General features: G+C 42.2%; 1 protein-coding gene across 7 annotated transcripts in view; it reads right to left on the minus strand.

Annotated features, from left to right (window-relative positions):
- Positions 1–22,961, minus strand: part of INPP4A (inositol polyphosphate-4-phosphatase type I A) — a 1,931,511-nt gene that overhangs the window by 339,847 nt on the left and 1,568,703 nt on the right. For all 7 annotated transcript variants that reach the window (XM_044072185.1, XM_044072184.1, XM_044072183.1 and 4 more), the window contains one exon: positions 18,516–18,670. In XM_044072185.1, the coding sequence (XP_043928120.1) occupies positions 18,516–18,670 (155 nt within the window). The remainder of the gene's footprint in view (positions 1–18,515; positions 18,671–22,961) is intronic.

Genomic DNA, 22,961 nt, shown 5'->3' on the forward strand with positions numbered 1-22,961 from the left:
CCAGCAAGAACTGGCTTCTCCATTGAGCACCCTATTCAACCACAGCCTAAGTACAGGCTTCATTCTAGCAGAGTGGAGAACTGCCACTGTCATACCCTTGCACAAAGCTGGTGCCACTACTGACCCTGGAAACTATTGCCCCATTAGCTTGACAAGTCTGATCTGTAAAGCCATGGAGCACATTATTATGGAACTCATAAACAAGGACATAGGCAATCTCTAAGCATTTGACCCCACCCAGTTCGGATTTGTCAAGGGCAGATATTGCCTGTTGAACCTGGTTGACTTCTTTAAGACTGTCACCAAGGCCCTGGATGAGGGAAAGTCAGTACACATAGCTTACCTTGACCTGGCCAAGGCCTTTGACAAAATTCCCCACACAGGCATCATTGAAAAGCTAACACAAGTTTTCGTAAATCCCTATCCCATCAGGTGGGTGGCCACCTGGCTCACAGACAGGACCCACAAAGTCAAAATAGGTACCTCCACCTCCAGTAGCAGACCTGTCACTAGTGGAGTTCCCCAGGGATCTGTATAGGGACCCCTACTGTTTGCATCTATTTCTCAGAGGTCCAGGCAAAGAGAAAAGGCCTGTGGCTGACCAAGTTTGCTGACGACTGTAAGTTGGGTACTGTCATTGACTCCTCAAATGATGTTAACATACTGCAAGAGAGTCTCACAGCAACTAATAACTAGTGCCAAAGTCATGGCCTCAAGCTAAATGCAAAAAATGCATCATCGTACCATTCAGCAAAAACACAACCCCTGCTGATTACCACATCAACGGCAACCCCCTAAGCACACAACCTGTGGTGATAGACCTGGGCACTCAGGATGATAACTTCACATTTGACCATCATGTAGCAGCAGTGGTTAGAAAAGCCTTTTACATGGTTCATCTCATAAGTGAAGGGACTGTGTCCAGAAAAAAGGAGGTTATTACCTCTCTGTACTCCTCCCTCATTAGACCAGTAATTGAGTATAATGCCCCTTTTAATATGTACCTCACCAAACATCTGCACCAACTGGAAAGGCCACTGAAATACCTCACAAAGTTAATCCATGGCCTCCAATACCTGTCCTATGCAGACAGGCTCAAATCACTATCACTGTACTTGGTAACGTACAGATTGCTCAGGGGTGATCTGTCTCTCGCCTACAAGGCAATCTCGGACCCTGCCCTACTATAGATGCTCCATTATCCATAAGTCTAACTCCTCATGCATTACCCACTCAAAAGGCCAGAATCTAATATGTGACATCAACAAAACCTGCTGGAGAGACAGGTCTGTCTCCCAGAGGTTGTCCCATCTCTGGAATAAATTTCCCATACATGTCAAACGGAGTACCTTGCTTACCCTTTTCAAGCACACCTTTAATGAGTGAATGGGAAACCATAAATTTCCCTGAGGGGGTTCCACCTGTTTCCCTCATTGACAAGGGTGACAGGTGCTGACTGATATTTCTTTTTGGCAATAAACTCTTGGATAGGGTTCTAAGGGCCCCAGGGCCATTAGCCTAGTAACCTCCTATGATCCTATGAACTCTCCAAACTACTAACTCGCATGATTGCTGGCTGGCTCACTGAAAGGACCCAAGAAGTCAGGTTTGGTGAAACCACCTCCACCAAGATACCGGTCAACAGTGGAGTACCCAGGGCCCCATGCTGGGCCCGCTCCTTTTTGGCATCTACTTCCTGGTAGTCATGGCTAATGTTAAAGACCTTTGGCTCACTGAGTAGGCAGACAACTGTAAACTGGGAGCTGTCATAAAATCCCCCCATGACAAAACATTTTGCAAGACGGTTTAATAGACAAACGACTGGTGCCAAAGCCACAGTTTAAAACTCAGCATCAAGAAATGCACTATAATTCCCCATGGAAAAGTGTTTACCCATTTTAATTATTCCCTCAATAAAACACCCCTAATAGTCGATCAGGTAGTCATGGATCAGGGAACATATGTAGACAGTAATCTGGTCTTTGACCAACATATAACAAAGATACTAAGAAAATGTTTCTTTGTTACCCAACCTATTATTAAGGGTATGGCATCCAGGTCCAAGAAAGTTATAGTACCATACTACTCAGCCCTTAGCAGACCCATCATTGGGTACAATGCCCCATTTGGCATAAACGTAACCAGACACGAACAGCTGGAAAGCCCACAAAGATTCCTCATCAGGAGAATCCAGACCATGAATATCCTCTCCTACACAAATTGCCTAAAGGCCCTGTGTCTCCTTAGTCTGTATCCTACAGGCTCCTGAGAGGAGATCTATGCCTGGCTTATAAGGCATCCTCAGAATCAGCCCTGATGAGTCTTTCATACATCCAGAAACAAACAGCACTAGAAACACTAGATTCAAGGATTTGAACTTCATTTATGACACAAACAGACATGGTGGAGGGACAGATCTGTGACACGAAGGATCCCCATGTTATGGAACAGGCTCTTCATCCATGTGAAGCAGAGTTCATCCCTGACCCTTTACAAATAAAACTGACCACTGGATGGGAAATCAAAAATTCACCCCCGGTCTGACTTGTATGTCTCTGATGGACAGAGGCCGTCAGTAATATTAACGTTCTTCAATTAACATTCCTCACATTAGTGTCTTAGCTACCACCTTACTAACATACTCCCCACTCCTAAAAGATCCCTAGGGTACTCAGGGACAAAACTGGGTTGGGTGTATGATTATGTTTATAAAGGCCCTAGAGGTCATTAGCCTAATAACAACCTATGAACCAATACCATAACCTTCCAAGTTTACACAAGGGCATAATTCTCAGTCACTGCCCAGTCACCAGCGCACATACACTTGTTATGTATATCTCCCCTTGGACAGACAGACATAGACACACACACACATATGCGCACACACACACATGCACACACACATACATACACACACACACACACACACTAATTGATGATGCCAACATATTGTTGCTTGGAAATCATCTCTTTGTTACCTGGAAATTCACCTAGGGCTACGGTGGTGTTAGAGTAGTAGATATAACACACTTTATGGAAGGTAAGCAAAGCAAATGTATGACATGGGTGGTGATCTCGAAAGTTTAGTCTAAGGAAAAAAAAAACATCCTGACCCATGACCTGCTCTCTCACCTTCCAAATGCCTGCCCTCCCGCCAAACAGCAATGTACATAAATGAAAACAAAGAAGCCATCAGCGTTTGGGAAATGGATGTGAGATGGCAAGACAACAAAGATCATGGTAACACAATTATAATCCCTTGCATCATCATCATCTGTACTCATATGCAGTTATATCCACAATAACATATTAATAACAGCTTATTTGTGGAGTTCATCACACAAATTACACAAAGAAATGGAAGCAGCAAATAGTTCATTCTTCCACTGCCTAGGTTGATTATCTGACTCCTGGCTCTCTGTATTATGTAAAGAAAGCATCTAAGAAATTTTGAAATCCTAAGTATTCCACCGTGACACCTTGACATAACTAAGCTGATTTATATTTTTTTCAGATTATGCAACTTGGTACCTTTAAGTGTCCCACTGTACAGCTTGCATGAACCTCATCAAAAAGCTACAGATAAACTCCTTCCTATTACCCTTAAACAAGATAGGTCTAGTCTGCTTCTCCCATACCATTGTTTAGGGATGTAGGTAGTAGGCAACAGATTTACAAGAAGGTAAGCAAAGCAAATAAATATATATTGATGAGGGTGGAATGGGGGTTAGGGAAAAGAGAGGATAATCCAGAATGCTTACTGAACACACACAGCACTGCCTCATCCATCACCTACACTCTTATCTCAGAAATAGTACTTCCCAGCATATCCAAACGGCTGTCTCCCCCCTAACCAAAAAATGCATGCAGTCCAGAAATAATGTGCACAGTTCATAGACACTAACTAGGCTTGCAGTCCAGTGGATCATTGAGGAGCCTAATTGCAAATTAACACGCAGCACTGTCTGGTTAAGTGACTTGCTTGAGGTCATGCAGTAGGGTAAATAAAGTTTGAGGGAGTCAAACCCCATACCACAAGAGCTACAGCTGACACCCTTAACCCTCTACACCAACTACCAGGCAAAATCCATTGAAATTATCTGATCAGTAAATGAACTTAGGCTGTACTGGTGACAACACCAAATCGTTACTACTAGACCACCAAAGACCAACTTAAAACTGGTGGTGGTCAAAGGACAGTTAAATGTCAACATAAGTTCCCAAATCTCTAACGATGGGATAAATTTTAAGGGGGGTGCTGTCAATGTGATAGATATAAGCATATCTCTCAGCTGTCCAGATTTTCACAGAATATCTAGATTTTTGCCTCATACTTAAGTTCCTAAATAATAGCATACATTTGAGTTTCAGACTTCATATCCTTTAGAAAATGCTTATTAATACAAATCCTGTTAATCTAGCATCTTTCTAAATTTATACGAGCAATATTTAAAATCTGTCCTTATTTTTGGGCATTTGTCCACCCATTATTTTAGGCTTTGTCCATATTTCTTGTGTTAAGAGGTTGAGAGGTACGCCAAACACTGTGCAATTACTTCCTAGAAGAGAGAAATAAGTGGTCTTCTGCAAATGCATTTAAGTAGTTTGCCACTGGTGTTATCATACACATGCATTCCACTACCAATGTTGCTTTGGTAAAGAAATATGCTGCAACATCTGAAGTGATGACAAAATGGCATCAGCAAAAGTCATGAACCTTATTAACTATAGATACATCTACAGTTGTGATAAAAATGCATTATATTAAAAAACATGCACAATCCAAAAGCAGGAGAACACTTTATTAAAACAAATAGTGAGTACTGACATGACATCTTATTACACATATCATCAGAGTGAAGTATGTAAGGATTTGAAAGTACTCAATTTGAAGGTTTAATAAAAGTATTCTCCTGCTTTTTCATTATGCATTTTGTAATGTATTGAAGTGTTCTTGTATCTTCCTGTTACTAGACCTATTAGTTGTTTGGTCAAATTATATTAATAAAAAAAAAAAAAAAAAAGGCGGAAACAGTCGCTTGCTCTTCATAATGCTCCAGACTTACTTTTTATAAGACAAAACACACTCGCGATTTCTTATTGCTGTTTTGCCGGTAAGCATTGCCATGGAAACCGTAAACAAGAAGGGAGTTGCAAGCTGCTGTGTGCAAAGCCGACCTCTGCACTGAAATGGTACCATTTGAAGTTTTAAAGTTGTTTTACATATAAATTCACCAATAAATGCAATAAAGTACACAGAAAGCTTGTGTGATGAAAAAGTATGAGAAGTACAGTTAAAAGAAACAGCAATTACTTTAGTCTTGCACCTCATTGCAGACGTTTTGTCACACTGTTTCCGAGTACTATGAAATTTAATTTTTTTTTTAGTATATCCTTGACTTTACCCAGTCCTCATATTTTTTTAGATTTACTAGTAAATCTCTGTTGCAGTTTTATAAATGCACATAGATGCAAAACTTGTTGTTCTATTAACTTTGTGAAGCATATTGCAGTAATGTAAAAAAAAAAAAAAAGTGCCGGATTTTGAATCTTATTTTTCTTTGTCCAGAACTCTTGAGCCAGTAAATTGAGATGTAAAATATGCTGAATGGAAACAAATAAGTCTGGAGCATTGTGTTCATAACAATACTTCAGACCCTACCAAGTCCTTGCTGCTGCTGTTTCGTAGGCAGTCACTGTTATTGCAATATGGCTTTGGCAACAGTAAACAAGCCTTACTTTACCTGAGGGCATAGCTACTGGCTGATTTGTAGTGGCACAAGTGAAACTTTTACAGCCTTTTAGTCATATATCTGCCCATGCTTTCAATGATCTATGTTAAAATAAATAAAGGTTTTGTGCTATGCGAAACTGGAGTGAACAGTGAGCTCTTTAGTTTTACATTTAGGAAGTAGGAGTCCATAAATGAAACGCAAGGCAAACGCTCAGTATTTGTTTTGGTAGTCTTCAATTTTCTTTATCTTTATACAAGCTGCCTTTTAATAGTGTACTGAACGGGATCACAAGCAGTGAAGAAAAAAGCGAATTAATAGTTTTAAACAACACTGGCTAAAAAGAGGATAGGAGAACATCTAGTGAACATAAAATTGGGTAATCATAATATTTCAATATTTATTTACGGACAGCTTACAAAATAGTCAACTGTTGAGTGTAAAGGAATCTAAGTGGAATGCAAACCCAAGATGTGCTCACACTGTGGACTAAAACAAAACTGCAACTGTAGAATCACATGATTTACAAAGTAAAATGACACTGTGGGTGGGAATTTAGGTCACATCATTAAAGTGGGTGTTAAACTGGTCAGTTTAAACTAGACCCACATTTTAAACACTGGGATTGTCCCTTTAAAGTCAATATGACTATATCACTGTTATTTTCATTACCCTGATCTAAAGTGAAAGGTGTAACTCCCCCCCCCCCCCCAAAAAAAAAAAGAGTGGCATAGCCTTTCTCTCTTTCATCCAACTCATCCTCTAGAAAGGATAACTCACAAAGATAATTTTCTTCAGTCTGGGTGACTACTAGTTCCCGTTCAATACAGATCCTGTTTATTCTACCCTTGCAGTCCAGTCTCTGTTTTGGATTGGCTCTTCACTCAGGTATACCAAAAGAAAGCTTAGGATTCTGACCAGCCTTTTTTTCTTTTTTATCGTCATTCAGCATGACTTTCATTTTTGTCCCTCATGATTCTCTACTACATGTTCTAGTTTCTCAGTTTCTATACTGATCTCATTCATTATCGTGATCTCCAGATCCTGTTGTGCTGTACGTAAGCTTAAGTGTGAGCAATTCCATGGCAGTCTCTTTACTGCCTTCTTTTGTAGCCTTATCTGCTGTAGTATTTTGATAAGATTCATTATAGGACTTGCCAGTTCCTTTTACCCAGACCTAAATCTCGGCACTTTACAACGGTTTTTATTCCACAAACCATCTACACTAGTGCTGCATGTCTCCTGACATAACCTTGGCCTGTATTCTTCTTCCCCATACAGCTTTCAGAGCTCTTTGAATTATGAGAAATCTTGACCACTTATCACAACATGAGATAAATTACACACTAAAGCTACAGTGGATATAAAAAGTTTACATACCCCTGTTAAAATGCCAGGTTTTTGTGATATCAAAAATGAGACCACAATAAATCATTTCAAAACTTTTCCCACCTTTAATGTGACCTATAACTTGTACAATTCAATTGAAAAACAAATCTGTTAGGGGGAAAAATATAAAAAATAAAAAACGTACAATAAGCTGGTTGTATAAGTGTACACACTCAAACTAATACTTTGTTGAAGCACCTTTTGATTTAATTATAGCATTCAGTCTTCTTGGGTACACACCTGCCATCAATTAAACAGACTCTGATTAACCCCAAATAAAGTTCAGCTGTCCTCGTAGAATTTTCCTGACATTTACTCAGTTGCCTGCTACAGCAAAAGCCATGGTTCACAGAGAGCTTACACAGGGATCTCATTGTTGAAAGGTGTCAGTCAGGAGAAGGGTACAAAAAAATTTCCACAGCATTGTAAATACCATGGAACACAGTGAAGACAGTCATCAACAAGTGGAGAAATTATGGGACAATAGTGACATTGCAAAGAACTGGACATTCCTCCAAAACTGATGAAAAGACAAGATGAAAACTGGTCAGGGAGGCTGCCAACAGACCTACAGCAACATTGAAGGAGCTGCAGGAATTTCTGGCAAGTACTGGTTGTGTACTATATATGACAACAATCTCCCGTATTCTCCATATGTCATGGCTACGGGGTAGGGTTGCAAGACGGAAGCCTTTTCTTACACGGAAAAACATCCAGGCCCCGCTAAAATTTGCAAAACAATACATCAAGTCTCCCAAAAGCATGTGGGAAAATGTGTTATGGTCTGATGAGACCAAGGTTGAACTTTTTCACCACAATTCCAAAGGGTACATGTGACGCAAAAACACTTCACATCACCAAAAGAACATGCCCACAACAAAGTATGATGGTGGCAGTATTATGATTTGGGGTTGTTTTCTTTAGCTGGAACTGGGGCTATAGTCTAGGTGGAGGGAATTATGAACAGTTCCAAATACCGGTCACTTTTGGCCCACAACCTACAGGCATCTGCTAGAAAGCTGAAGATGAAGAGGAATTTCACCTTTCAACATGACAATGACCACAAGCATACATCCAAATCAACAAAAGAATGGCTTCCCCAGAAGAAAATTAAAGTTTTGGAATGCCCCAGCCAGAGCCCAGACCTAAATCCAATAGAAAATCTGTTGGGTGACCTGAACAGGGCTGTGCACAAGAGATGCCCTTGCAATCTGATAGATTTGGAGCGCTTTTGCAAGGTAGAGTGGGCAAATATTGCCAAGTCAAGATGTGCCATGCTGACAGACTCCTACCTAAGAAGACTGAATGCTGTAATTAAATCAAAAGGTGCTTATACTTTTTCCCTAACAGATTTGTTTTTCAATTGAATTGTACAGGTTATAGGTCACATTAAAGTTGGGAAACGTTTTGAAATGATTTACTGTGGTCTCATTTTTTTATATCACAAAATCCTTGCATTTTAACAGAGGTACTAGTGCAGCAAAAAGTTTGCATTTTTATGTGTTGTACAGGATACTCTTTCTCATCTTCATGCACACACATTTCAATTTTCTGTTTACCTGCAATTTTGTACATGCAATGTATTCTAAGCATAATCCCTGGATTTAATAATGCTTGCATTATTCCCTGTACAATAACACTGCAACTGATAAACTTAAAAACAGCACAATGATGAAACCGATTCAACACTGTCAGATTCCATGGGCAAACATTCTGGTATATTTTACTTAATAACAGGCTTAATGGGTTTTAAAGACAAAACATAGCTACTTTTGACTGATCACTGCATAGCTTTGTGTCCTTAGGTTCATAGGTGGAACTAGGTTAACTGCCCTGAAGGGCCATTTTAAGCCTAACTGATAACCCAAGATCAGAATCAAACCTTATACCTTGTGTCCAAGAAGGGTGAAAACCTTAACCTTAACGATTCAGTGTCAACTTCACCCCCTTTCTCACCCCCTAAATGGCCCATCTCAATACTGTAATATTGCTAAATTCCGGTAATAACGGCCACACAGGTAAAAAACGCACTCTCCAAAGCTAAGAATACAGCATTCAAGGAACCAGATGACATCCCCGGCTGTGTACTACATGAACTACAAAATGAACTGGCACCTCACCTAAGTGTCATGTTTAATTATACCCTTCACAAGGGGGGATCCACCTTGGATCCCGGGAACTACCGCCCCATCAGCCTGACGAGCCTGATCTGCAAGGCCATGGAACGTATTATCATGGAACTTATAAACAAAGACATTGTCAACCTTAAAACACTGGACCCCACCCAGTTTGGGTTTGTGAAGGGCCAATCCTGTCTCCTGAACCTGACTGACTTCTTCAAATCAGTCTCCAGAGCCATGGACGAGGGTAAGGCAGTCCACACAGCCTATCTGGACTTCACCAAGGCCTTTGACACCATCCCCCACTCTGGAATCACAGATAAACTTACTAAGCTGGGCATTAATCCCTACGCCACTCGATGGGTTGCCAACTGGCTTACTGACAGAACCCATACTGTAAAAGTAGCTGACTTCAAATCCAGCTCCAGACAAGTGACAAGTGGAGTACCTCAGGGTTCAGTCCTGGGACCTTTCTTGTTTGGCATGTACTTCTCTGAAGTACAGGCCAACACTAAGGGACTCTGGCTAATGAAGCTCGCAGATGACTGCAAACTGGGAGCCATTACTGAATCCCCAAATGATGTGGCTACTCTACAAAAGGGCCTTACAGAAACAGATGCTTGGTGCCAGAGCCATGGGCTCAAGCTCAATGCTAAGAAATGTATAGTTATCCCCTTTGGGAAAAAACATGTACCCCTGAATTACCACATAGGTGGCAGTACACTAAACATCGAAAGTGTGATAAGAGACTTAGGGGCACAGGTGGACAGCGGTCTCACCTTCAATAACCACATTGTCACAACAGTCAGGAAATCCTTCTATGTGGTACACCTCATCACTAAGGGCTTTTTTTCATCCAGAAATAAGGAGGTCATTGTCCCACTATACTCATCCCTCATTAGACCCATTATAGAATACAACGCCCCATTTGGTATGTACCTCTTAAGACATCTGCAACAACTGGAAAGGCCGCAGAAATACCTTACTAAAAGAATCACAGGCCTAAAACAGATGCCCTATGCTGACCGTCTTAAAAAAACTCCAGCTATACACTGTTACATATCGTCTACTCCGAGGCGATCTCTGCTTAACATACAAGGCCATGTCAAACCCAGAGCTGCTGGACATGCTACACTTAAAGAAATCCCAATCCCTCAGAGCCACACGCTCCAGGGATCTAAACTTTGTCATCACAATAAACAAAACATGCTGGAAGGATAGGTTCCTGACCCAAAGACTCCCCAGACACTGGAATAGACTGCCCATACATGTCAAGCAAAGCGCCTCTTTGGCCCTCTTCAAAAGGAACCTTGATGATTGGATGGGAGAAAGGAAATTCACCTCAGGGATCATGTCAGTCGCCCTGCTAGACAGGGGTCCAGGGAAGTAAATAGTATGGGAAGAAATAGCCAGGGAATTGTTATGGCTAGGCTTGTATAGGCCCTAGGGCCGATAGCCTAGTACCAACCTATGAACCTATTATGTTATGCCAAACCCACCCTTAAAATTTATGATTACATTCAGGCCAATAAAGCCAAACTCCACTAGCTGTGGACATGCATAGTTCAGCCTTTTCATTGCCCTCATCAGCACAGCGCATTTAATGCAGATTACTTCAGATGGGATTGTCTTCTGCTGTTGACAAAGGCCTGTTAACTTTGGATTCATGAAAGACAGAATAACAGTTTGCACTTTCATATAATAACAATCTGCTAAAGCAATCATTTTGTCTAAGGACTTAATATTGCTTTGGAAAACACATTTTCTTAATCTGCTAAGAAGTATTCTCCTAAATCTACCCACTAGTGAAAGGTCTAAAATGTTACTTACATTATTTTTCTCTGGTTCTAACCAAGTTAAGAATATGTCTTACACTGGTCATTTGTGACCTAACCAATCTGGTCAAAATGAGTGCCTAATTGTCAAGTCTGTACAGTTAAGCCTTCAGTGAAGCTCTATCCCTGGCCAGTTTTATTAGGTTCATAGGCAAGTACTAGGCTAGCTGCCCAAGGGCATTTATAAGCCTAGCCAGAGTGTGTTGGCTTTCGCCACCCCCTTAGATTAGCTCCCTGTGACTATGACCAGCAGAGGTATTAGTTCCCTGCACCTCTGTCCAGCAGAGCCACTGCAGTGATCCCCGGGCTAAATTTTCTGTTTCCCATCCACCCGTCAAGGCTTCTCTTGAAGAGTGCTAGTGAGGAGCTCTGCCTGATGTACATTGGAATTTTGTTCCAAAGCATGGGGAGGCCCTGGGTCAGGAATCTATCCCTCCAGCACATCCTATTTAAGGTTGTGGTAAGGTTTATATCCCTAGAGTGTGTGGCCCTCAGGGATTGTTTTTTTTTTTAGGTGGAACATATCCATCAATTCTGGGTTAGACATGGCCTTGTATGTCACGCATAGATCACCTCTGAGAAAGCGGTTAACATTTTGTACGCCTGAACACCCGAGTCCATGTATGCCTTCAATTAGCCTCATGTTAACTGATAAGAAAACATTCTGGTCCAATCAATTCAGAGCCAATTCTTCTCTGCATACCATTCAAATGTCAGGAGGTAGGCATTGGTTGCATACCATTTTCTAAGGCTGTACTTGTTTCAGCAGGCATTAGCAGTTCTCCGTGTAGCAGCTGCATTATTTAATGCCCTTTTTGGATATTTGTCAGTGGATGTGGCTGACTTCAATATTTGTCAGTGGATGTGGCTGACTTCACAAACACTTTAATTTTTGTTTTTCATTTTGGAGTAGCCCATATAAAGCCATCTGTAATTATATACAGGTAGCATATGAAGTTACTAAGGACACTTTCTGACAACACAATGTTTCCCAAAAGAAAGAAGCAATTGGTCTATTTTTAATTTAGAGCAACCCTTATGTAGCATAGAAGTTGTATAGGCACAGAATTTCAAATACATAAATTATCAGGGTTCCAAGGAGTCAGCAAAAAGTACAGTTTTGTACCTACCATAAATGTAGATGTCCGATAGGAATGCATCTGCAGTCCTTACAAATGGGTTGTCCTGTCGTCAGGCAGCCCTTCGGTCGGCCGGATTCCAAAGTCTGGGTCCGGCTTCGGCTGGTGTCGCACTTCACCCGACGTCATCGCTGCGGTTTTTCGGGTATAAAGGCATCAGCCGATGCCATTTTCCTCAGTGTTTCTTGCCCCAGATGCCAGGTGCCCTCTTGGATGGCTAAATTTGGATAAATGCCAATGTTTCCAAATAGTAAAGAGCAAACACATAAAATAAGCATGTATGTACATATATACAAACAAATACACCATAATAGATCCCCCCCAAGCTAGCTGAAGGATGGCAAATACCCTAGGAGTACCTCAGAGGGGAAGGTGGGTGGGTAATCCTGACTGCAGATGCATTCCTATCGGACATCTACATTTATGGTAGGTACAAAACTGTACTATGTCCTTCAAGGATGCATCTGCAGTCCTTACAAATGGGTAGAATACCATAGCTAAACAAGGGAGGAGGAAAAGAGTAGAAATTATGGTGTAGCTAGGATCCCTTGCAAAACAGCAGTGGCAAAACCTGCTCGGGATCTAGAGTATAAAGGTAAATTGTAATGCTTGGCAAATGTATGCACGGAGGTCCAAGTAGCAGCCTCTATAATGTCCTTGGTAGCCACTCCTCGTAAGAAAGCTGTGGTAGTGGCTGTAGCCCTTGTGGAGTGAGGCCTGATGTTCTCTGGAGTTGCCTTTCCATGGTAGGAGTAACAAAATCTAATGCAATTTCCTATCCATTTGGAGATTGTCTGTTTTGAAATTGGCTTTCCTTCCTTTCCTGTGGCATATGCTACCAGAAGCTGGTCAGTTTTCTATTGGACTTAGTCCTGTCCAGGTAGTAGCGTAATTGTCTATGCACATCCAAGGTATGCAAGAGTCTTTCTCCCCTGTTCTGTGGGTTTGGGTAGAATGTAGGTAGGTGGATAGCCTGATTTAATGACACTCTGGATACCACCTTAGGCATAAATGTAGGATTTGTTCTCATGGACACTCTATCTTGATGGAAGATCAGGAAGGGTTGCACTGCCATTAATGCCTGTAGTTCAGAGACCCTTCTTGCTGAAGTTATTGCCAGCAGGAAAGCAGTTTTCCAGGATAAGTATTGTAATTCTGCTGTTGCTGCTGGTTCGAAAGGGGGAAGTGTCAATTTTTCTAGCACAAAGTTCAAGTCCCATGCTGGCAATGGTGGTTTCCTGGGAGGTTTTACATTTTTAATTCCTCTCAGAAACTGTCTGAGCAGAGGGTGAGAGAAGACAGGAGGATCCAAGCTGTATTCTGCTGAAATAGCTGATGCATGTATCTTGATGGAAGAATAGGACAGGCCTGAATGGAAGAGCTCTGCCAAGTACTCCAGGATGTTGGCTATGCTTACTAGTGTCACATCTTCTCCCTTTGCAGTACTCCAAATGAGATATCTTTTCAATTTTGCTGCATAATTCTTTCTTGTTGAAGGTCTACGAGCCTCCAGGATTATGTCTTTAACCCTTTGGGATAAATTTGGGTTAATTTCTGTCATGTAATGTTCCAGGCAGTTAGCTGCAGAGTTTTCAGGTTTGGATGCAGGATGTTGTAGTTGTTCTGTGTTAACAGTAATGGGATCAGGGGTAGTGTCCATATTTGTTCCCGAGACATGCTCCTCAGCAATGGATACCAATGTTGTCTTGGCCAGTCTGGAGCTATCAGAATGATCCTTGGACGGTCCTCTTTGATCTTCAGAAGCACCTTGTGCATCAAAGGAAGTGGTGGGAATGCGTATGCTGTCAGGTTTTTCCAACTGAAAGATAGGAGTCCACCTTCCAAGCAAGTGGGTGGTACGTCCTTGTGCAGAATTTCTTTAGCTGGTGATTGAGTGGGGATGCAAACAAGTCTATTTGTGGTAATCCCCATTCTCTTGTGATGGCTTTGAAGATGTCCGGATGCAGCATCCATTCGTGGGCATCTGTGGTAGTTCTGCTTAATATGTCTGCTAGAGTGTTTTCTTTTCCCAGTACAAAAATTGCTTGTAACTGAATGTTGTAGCTCAGAGCCACATCCCATAGGTCCAGTGCCAGCCGGCATAGAGGATATGAATGTGTGCCTCCCTGTTTGTTGATGTACCACATAACTGTGGTGTTGTCTGTCCTTATCATCAACTGACCTTCTTGGAGAAATGGTCTGAATGACTGGATTGCCAATTTTACTGCCAGCATTTCCTTTAGATTTATGTGTAGGCGTAGCTGGTCTTGAGTCCATAAGCCTTGTATGCACTTGCCCAGCATGTGTGCCCCCCAACCGAGGTCTGAGGCATCTGTCATGATGGTTTGGCTTGGTTGACTGTTGCAGAAGGGTAATCCTGTGTTTGATTGACAGGCCTGAGCCCACCACAGGAACTCTTGCTTCAGGCATGGGATTATTGGAATTTTTGTTTCTAGGCTGTGCTTGTGTTGGGACCACAAATTCTTTAGGTACCACTGTAGCTTTCTCATATGCAGTCTGGCATGAGGGACCAGAATTATGCAGGATGCCATGAAGCCTAGGGCTTGCAGTACTTTTCTTGCAGTTAGATGGTTCTGCTTTGTTAATGCCAAGAAGTAGAGAGGTAGTTGCTCTTTCTTTTCTGCAGTAAGGAATGCCATTTATTTTGATGTGCCCAGCTCTGCACCCAGAAAGGTTATTCTTTGGGATGGAATCAGCCTTGACTTTTTTATACTGACTGTATATCCCAGGGCTTGCAGCAGATAAATGACTCTTTGTAAGTCTTCTGTTAGCTTGCTTTTGTTGTCCGCTTGTATCAGGCAGTCGTCCAGGTAGGGATAAATTTGGATCCCCTGAAGTCTGCAATGAGCAATTACTGATGCCAGGCATTTCGTGAACACTCTGGGCGCAGTAGATAAGCCAAAGGGCAATGCTGAAAATTGATAATGCTCTGATCCTGCAAGAAATCTGAGGTATCTTCTGCAAATTGGTCGTATGGGGACGTGCAGGTATGCCTCCTTGAGATCTAGAGTTACCAGCCAAGACTCCTTGCCCAGCATGGGAAGAAGCTGCTGTAGGGTCAGCATTTTGAATTTTGGAACAATGAGGAATGTGTTTAAAGTGGATAGGTCTAGAATGGGTCTCCATTTGTTTTCTTTTCTTGGTACCAGGACGAGTCTGGAGTAAAATCCCTTTCCTTGCTCCATAGATGGTACCTTTTCCACAGCTCTCATTCTTAATAGCTGAGATATTTGCTTTAGAGCTTCTGCCCTTTGAGTAGGTGGTAGGTTTGGCATTCCTCTCTTTCCTGGTAGAGTATGGAAATGGAACCTGTAACCTTGGTCTATAGTTTGCAAAATCCATTTTTCCCTTGTGATGCAATGCCAGTTCTTTGAAAATAAGGTTAGCTTTCCGCCTAAGGGTGCTTCTAGTTGTTCCCTGGTAGGCGGTGCCACTGCCAAGTCACTGTGATTGAGTAGTTGTAGTGGTGGTGGCTGCGTCCGTGCCTCGCTGGTTGTTGCCTTGCCACTGGCGTCCCCTGTAGGCACCCCTGGATTGGTTTCTGCCTCTAGAACACCTATTCCTGCCCCTTTGTGTCTTAGAGGAGTCCGGAAAGGACCAATTCTTGGAGGGCCAGTTCCTGCTAAACCTTGGAGGTTGAACCTGTAAGAAATCTTTCACTGTTTGTACAGATTTCGCCTTCTCTTCCATCTTTTTTAGTACCTGTTGTGCAGGTGAACCAAATAAATTGACCTTGTCCATGGGTGCATCCAAAAGCTTTGATATGACATGGTCTGGTAATGCCTGTTCTTTCAACCATGCATGTCTCCTGATAACTGTGCCAGTCACGGCTGATCTAAAGGAAGCCTCCAGTGCATCATAGCCACATTTTAAAGAATGGTTACTAACCTGTTGTATGTTATGTACCATTTCCTGAACATATTTTTTATCTAAAGATTCTTCAGAGGACAGCTTTTTAGTTAACTGGTCAAGCATAAACTCTTGATATTGAATCATGTGAAATTGGCAGTTCAAAGCCCTAGCTGACAAAGTAGCAGAAGTGTAAACTTTTTTACCCCATCTCTCTAAGGACCTGGATTCCCTTTCAGAGGGGAGGGGGTTTTTAGTAGAAGTAGCTGCTACTGCTTTAGGGCCCTGGGAGATAGTCTCTGGATCTGCAAAAGGAGCCTTGTATAAATGGTGGTGAGTGTCCGGGACCCTGTAGAACCTATCGGGCTTAGCAGGAGCCAGAGGTAATGAGTCAGGAGCAGTGCAAGCATCATTAAATGCATCATCTACAACAGAAAGAACTGGAGGTATAGCTAAAGGCCTATGTTGTGGCAAATGTAGAAAGGTTCTAAGCCTTTTTCTGGAGTCTGAGAAATCTTGGCCCTGCCACTGAAATTGTTCCCTCATAGCATGCAAGGTTTCCCCAAAGGAAAATTCCTCAGGTGGAGAGGCTGAAGGAATGGACTCTTCAGCATCAGAGTCTTCGTAAGGGGAATAAGTAGCCTCAGGAGGGTCTGTATGTTCTGAGTCATCAGAGGAATCATCTGCGGATACTGGCTCCTCTGCTCTAGGCCTCTTTTCTGGAGGTGGGAGAGAGGTCCTGTCTGGATGAGGCCTGGATCCACGAATTAAAGAAATTAGATCCTCAGCCAAAGAAAGCATATGGGAGCTGGTGCTGGGCCTGTGTGAGGGGGGTTTGGCAGGCACCGTTTTTGAAGCGAGGCTGCTTTAGCCCTGGCAAAAGCCTTAATAGACATGGCTGCAGGAGGCCTAGCAGCTCCACGTGCAGGGGTAGAAATATCCAGGGGAATAGTGTCTGATAATTCCTGAGAAACCGCAACCGAAGGTTGGATTTCAGATGCCGATTCTACCAGGTTAGAAGAGGCCTCGGTAGAAGGCATGGATTCGGCTGAAGGAAGAACTGCTTGCTCGGTTTCGGCCGAAACCGAGACATTCGCGGTTTGCTTAATCGCGGTTTCGGCCGAAACCGCGGACCGCGAGTGTCGGTCCTTTTCTTTACGTTTTTTGGCAATTTGCGTTGTCGGAGGATCCGACGGCATAATATAGGCAAAATCAGAGCCGAAAATTTGTTCAGCGAACTCCGACCAGCGTCCAAGCGTCCGTCGGTTAAAAGAAGCACAGGCTAAACAAGCTGCTACGTCGTGGTCTGGGCCTAAACAATGTATACAGTAGGAGTGGAAATCTTTATGAGGTATTTGTTTCCCACAAGATAAACAGTTATTCACTTTCTCTGACATCAGCTGAGGCAAGAAAGAGTCCCCAACGGGGTACTTAGCTTTTTAGAAGTCTTCGAAGTAGTATTCGGCAGTAGCAATCTCTGGATCTGACCGACCAGCACTTGCGAACAGCTTCTGCTTCGGGCGCCACGCGGCAAGAAAGACTGAGGAAAATGGCGTCGGCTGATGCCTTTATACCCGAAAAACTGCAGCGATGACGTCGGGTGAAGTGCGACACCAGCCGAAGCCGGACCCAGACTTTGGAATCCGGCCGACCGAAGGGCTGCCTGTCGACAGGACAACCCATTTGTAAGAACTGCAGATGCATCCTTGAAGGACATCAAAGCAGAGAAAAAAAACAAGGTCTCATTGGCTATCATCTATCAATGGATACTGAATATATCCAAATGGATACTGAATATATCCAAATACAGGCCAGCTGATAAACTGTAGCAAATGGTCATGGTGATTATACAGAACAGTAAAGTAAGGAAGAAGGATCAGTGTACCACTGCTGTACAGGGAGATGGGTTAAGACAGTAAACAGTAAAGAGATGAACCGAGGGGGAGAAACAAAATCATTACACCAAACAATAAGATGACATGCTTGAAACAGGAAATTTCTCAGAGTTCTCATACTAGCTGCAGTATAAATGAAAATGAGAAATTAACACAACTTTAGCACAAAAAAAAGTGACAGCTTTGTTTATAGCAAATAAGAACTTGATGACTGAGGGGAGATGTGTGAGAAACAGGAGTGATTAACAATTTGTTGACCACACTGTATGCTGGTCAACAACAGTACATTAAAGACAGCAGGGAAGCATCTTTAGCTAGGACTCGAGATATACTATCAATGAACCCATGGAGTGGAACAACACCTCTTACTGATATGTATGTATGCATGAATGTATATGCATGTATATCTATCCATACATCCATGCACAGTGAGTGTACCCAGAATTACTTAAGATATGTGCACAAAAGAGGACATCCATCTGCAGTTCAAAAAGAGCTCAGTTAACACAAATGATGAGAATGCTATATAGCTTACCTTCTCATGCAGTCCAGGGCTTGTGTGAAAACCTGAGGGGCCATTCCATGCTCATGCTGTAGAATCAAACACTGTTCCAAAGTCACTGACATGGCTGTGCGGTCCTTGGCACTTTTACAACTGGTGAATCGAACCCCATTTAATCTACGGCATATCTGAAGGGCAGAAGATGCACAATAAAAGCTCTTTTAATTTCCATGTAGGGGACTGTACAAGTCTAGTAATACAAAGTATCTCTAGTACTTAAATATAACAGACCAAAACAAAATGCTAGTCACAATTACTTCCATGAAACAACTGGAATTAAATGAGAATTACCATGCAGAGCAATAACAGAGCCTTCTGCAGCAGACATATGCATATATATCCATATAAAAACTTAACCAGATGTGGCCCTCTAGATCTGCAACACCAAACCACCAATGTGACTCTTCATCAGATGCACTTCACATGCTCAGGAAAAGAAGCCATGAAGCCAATTTTAAGTTATTGGCTGAAGACTATTTATTAGACAAAAAAACATCACCACTGAAGATCACCAGTCAAAAGTTCTAGCTCAGAGTTGCAACATACAGTGAAACTGCCTGTAACTCATGAGCATTTCAACATACAGAACACAAAGGACTAGGTGCAGTACCACACCACAACTCTTTGTTATGGCAGACTCTCAGTCCTAGATCTCCTGGCAGCACTGGAGGTCATACACTCGTGATCTTACATGGTACTAGAATCAAATCACTTACATTCTACTTAGACAACAGCAACATTTCTGGTTGTTAGAAAAACTGCAAGGAATGGAAAGTGTATGAGGAAAGTCTTAAGAATTACTAGGTGGGCAGGAAGATGTCAACTGAGAATCTGTTAAAACAAATGCAAAGTACTGCATTTTTGTGACAACAGCCCTAGAATTAAGTGTTAGCTGGGGGAGTGGATAGTACAGTTCTGTAAGACAAATTTACCAGTTTGGGCAGGTGGACGGTGCTCTGAAGCTTTGGAAGCTGTTCGACTGTTATATCCCTGGCAGGATACAACTCGTATAGCTAAGGCTATTGCAGCAGTTATTAATATGGTGAACAACTAACAGCAGTAAAACAGGAAAAGGATCAGGGGTGCCCATCATTCACAGGCCTGGCCAACAAAAGCAGAGTGAGCAGGGCAAAGAAACAGCAAAACAGAATGCCTGGGTATATCCTCAAAAGAGTAAACTCCAGATGTAAAAAAGCAATGCTTCTACCTCTCGTGAGTCACGACAGATCTCGAGTATTTTACACGATCACGGAATCAGACAGACAGTGATATCAGTTAAGTGAAAGGAGAACAATGAAAAGCTGCAGAATACTGTGGGATATGAAAAGGAGAGAGCATGTACTGATCAGAGGATCTTCATTTTCCCCCATTAAAGATGACAAGGGATAGTGGAGACAACAATATACAAGACCATGTCATGGAGTTGTAAGTGATCACCTTGAACAACAGTGGGGAAAGGAGGAAGCAAAGGCAACATACAAACTTGTTACTCACAGGATTTGTGAAAGTTCTTCTTCACAGGGATGGTGTTACATAATAAAGTTATGTACTTATTATAACAATAGACTTTTTTCATCTAGTTCAACATGTGGGATGTCAGATCTGGTTGGATTCAACCTAAACACCTTATACCCGAGTATAGGATCCTACAGCTCTGACTCCTCACCTACCCACAATTCCCCTCTCCTGTCTGAATTGCCTCAGATCGAGTTTGCTGACTAATTCCAAATGGTCTCTATTTACTGCAGGGCGGAATAAAGGAATGGGATTTTGTAACATTACCACTGTAGAGGAAACTGAAACAAGAGACAGAGAGGGTCCCATCACAGACTGATCGAGCTCCAAAAGATGAAAAATGACAATTTGGAGGGGGAAGGAGGGAGGGGACTGAATCAAAATAAGAAAACATGGATCTGTCTTTATGGTAAGTAAATAACTTTTGTATCCGATGTTGTCTAGGTCTGATTTAAGATGTGGGACAGATTCCCAAGCTACCTAAAAGGGGCCTGGGTGGACTCAAGGAAGGACATTCCTGAGAAGGGCAGAGCTAAGGGATGTGTGAGGTCTAGACTGTACATCCAACTTGTAATGAGATGTAAAAGTATAAGCTATAGACCAAGTTGCTGCTGCAAACATATCACTGACAATTACTCTCTTTGCAAATGTTGTTAAAGTTGCCATTGCTCTGGTAGAATCAGCATTAAGTTTAGAATGTAAAGAGAGCCCTTTTGTCTTATAAACAAGGGAAATGCAATCTGTTAGCCATCTACAAAGCGTAACATTTGACATGTCTTAGTTTTGTCTTAGAAAAGGATACAAATTACTGCTATGATTTCCTAACGTCTTTAGTACAATGTAGCTAGAACCTGAATTGTTTATGGACATTAGGCATAGAGGGTGTGTTCTCCTTTGTTAGCAAAGTTTGGAAAGAATTCCAGTAAATCAATTTGCTGATTCAGGTTAGATTCTGATGCCACCTTAAGAAGGAAGGAGGTATTTGTTCTCACTGAAACTCTTTCCTTGTAGAAAAGCAGGACAGGCAGCTTGCACGAAAGTGCTTGTAGCACTGAAACATGTTTTGCTGAACTAATAGCAACTAAAAAAATAGCTTTCCAAGACAGGAATTGTTTTTGGGTCAAAGACTGAAGTAAAACTATAATGTCCAAAGGTGGAACTGAATCTCGAACAGGAGGTCGCAGTAAAAACATTTACTTAAGAAGGGGTTTGGTCACCTTAAGCGATGCAAAAGATGAATTATTATGTCCTGTGTGAAAATCTGAAAAGGTGACCATCTGGACTTTAACAGTAACTAGAACTTCCTATAAAAATTCAGAAAGGAAATCCAGTACTGCTGAAAAGGGCATAAGCCCTTAGAGGATGCCTAAATAGAATTTTTTTTCCATTTGCTTTTGTAAATTTTTCTGGTTGATTCCTTCTGAGAATAAGAAATTATATGGATTACTGGAGACAAAAGCCTGGCATTTATATCTATTATTAAAACTGGAGAAACTTTGTGGTTAGTTTCAGGGACTGGAGATCCAGTAGAGGTTTCCTGGATGGGTGACTGAGGAGACCCAAAGTGGAATCCAGAACCCATGGTGGATGCAAAGAATGGGGAACCATACCTGCCGAGACCAGAAGGGAGCAATGAGGATTACCCTGCTCTTGCAGTTCATGGCTTTCTGAATAAACTTCATGAGAAGAGGAATTGGTGGAAAGGAGAAAAGGACAACTGGGGGGCCAAAAATAGACCAGGGTATCCCTCGATGATTGTCCCTGCATAGAGGTGAGAGTGAAATAACTGTTGCATTTGCCGTTATGGTAAGAAACAAAGAGGTTGCAGCAAGGTTGGCCCCAGTGGCTAAAAATCTCCATTGCCACTGTTTGTTTGAAATACCACTTGTGAGGAAATAGAACAGTTCTGCTCAATCGGTCCCCTAGTATATTGGATGTCCCAGGAATGTGCCTTGCTACCAGAAAGTGGTTTGAAGAATCACCCACTACCAGACTCGCATGGCTTTTCAGTAAAAAGGGTATGAACATGTTCCACCTTGTTCAATGATGCACCAGACAACTGACATATCAACTCTGTGAATGGAAATCACATCCTTGTGTAGAAGGTCTTGAAAGGCCTGCAACACTAGGAGGATCGATCTCATCTTTAAGACACTGATGTGAAGTTTGGCCTCTGTTGATGGCCACATTCCTTGAACTATCTTCCCTTTGAAATGCACCTCCCTCCAGAAGGAAGGCATCCGAGGTGACTGTGGCCCTGAGAGCAGGTGGACAAAAGGATCTGCCCTTTACTACTGATGGGAAGGTACTCCACCAATTTATGTGATTTTTGTATACCTGAGTAAGTCAGGTTCTGGTGTGAAAGTGGTGAAATTTCTATAATTACTGTACTTGTAATGTCCACTGTAGGACTCTCATGTGATACTGTAATAAATTAGCCCTAAGAGAGACAGAATTTGTCTTGCCAGTGGTTGAGGGTGCTGCATCACTTGCTGCAAACCTTAATGATTTGATTTTCGCAAAGGGGAGTTTCTCAGTTTGTGGACTGTGTCTATCTGACAACCTACACATTCTATGTTTTGTGTGGGAGGCAGATTGTTCTTGTAGCTGACTGATATTCCCAACTCATTTGCAAGTGTGAGAAGGGATGACTGGTGTTGCAGCAGTAGATCCTTGGAGGTAGCAGTTAGGAGCCAATCATTCAAATACAGGAAGACATGGGTCCCTTGCAGCTGGACATGAGCTGCTGCTACTATTGCCATAATTTTGATAAACGCCAGAGGGCTGTGGTGAGACAGACAGCTAGTGCCATGAAATGATAGTGATTGGCTCCCAGCCAGAAATGGAGAAATCTCCAGGACTGCCTTTGGATCTTGATATGATAGTAAGCATCCTAGAGATCGA

This window comes from Protopterus annectens, chromosome 5.part0, assembly GCF_019279795.1.
Source record: "Protopterus annectens isolate FY-2018-M chromosome 5.part0, PAN1.0, whole genome shotgun sequence".
NCBI classification, from domain to species: domain Eukaryota; kingdom Metazoa; phylum Chordata; order Ceratodontiformes; family Protopteridae; genus Protopterus; species Protopterus annectens.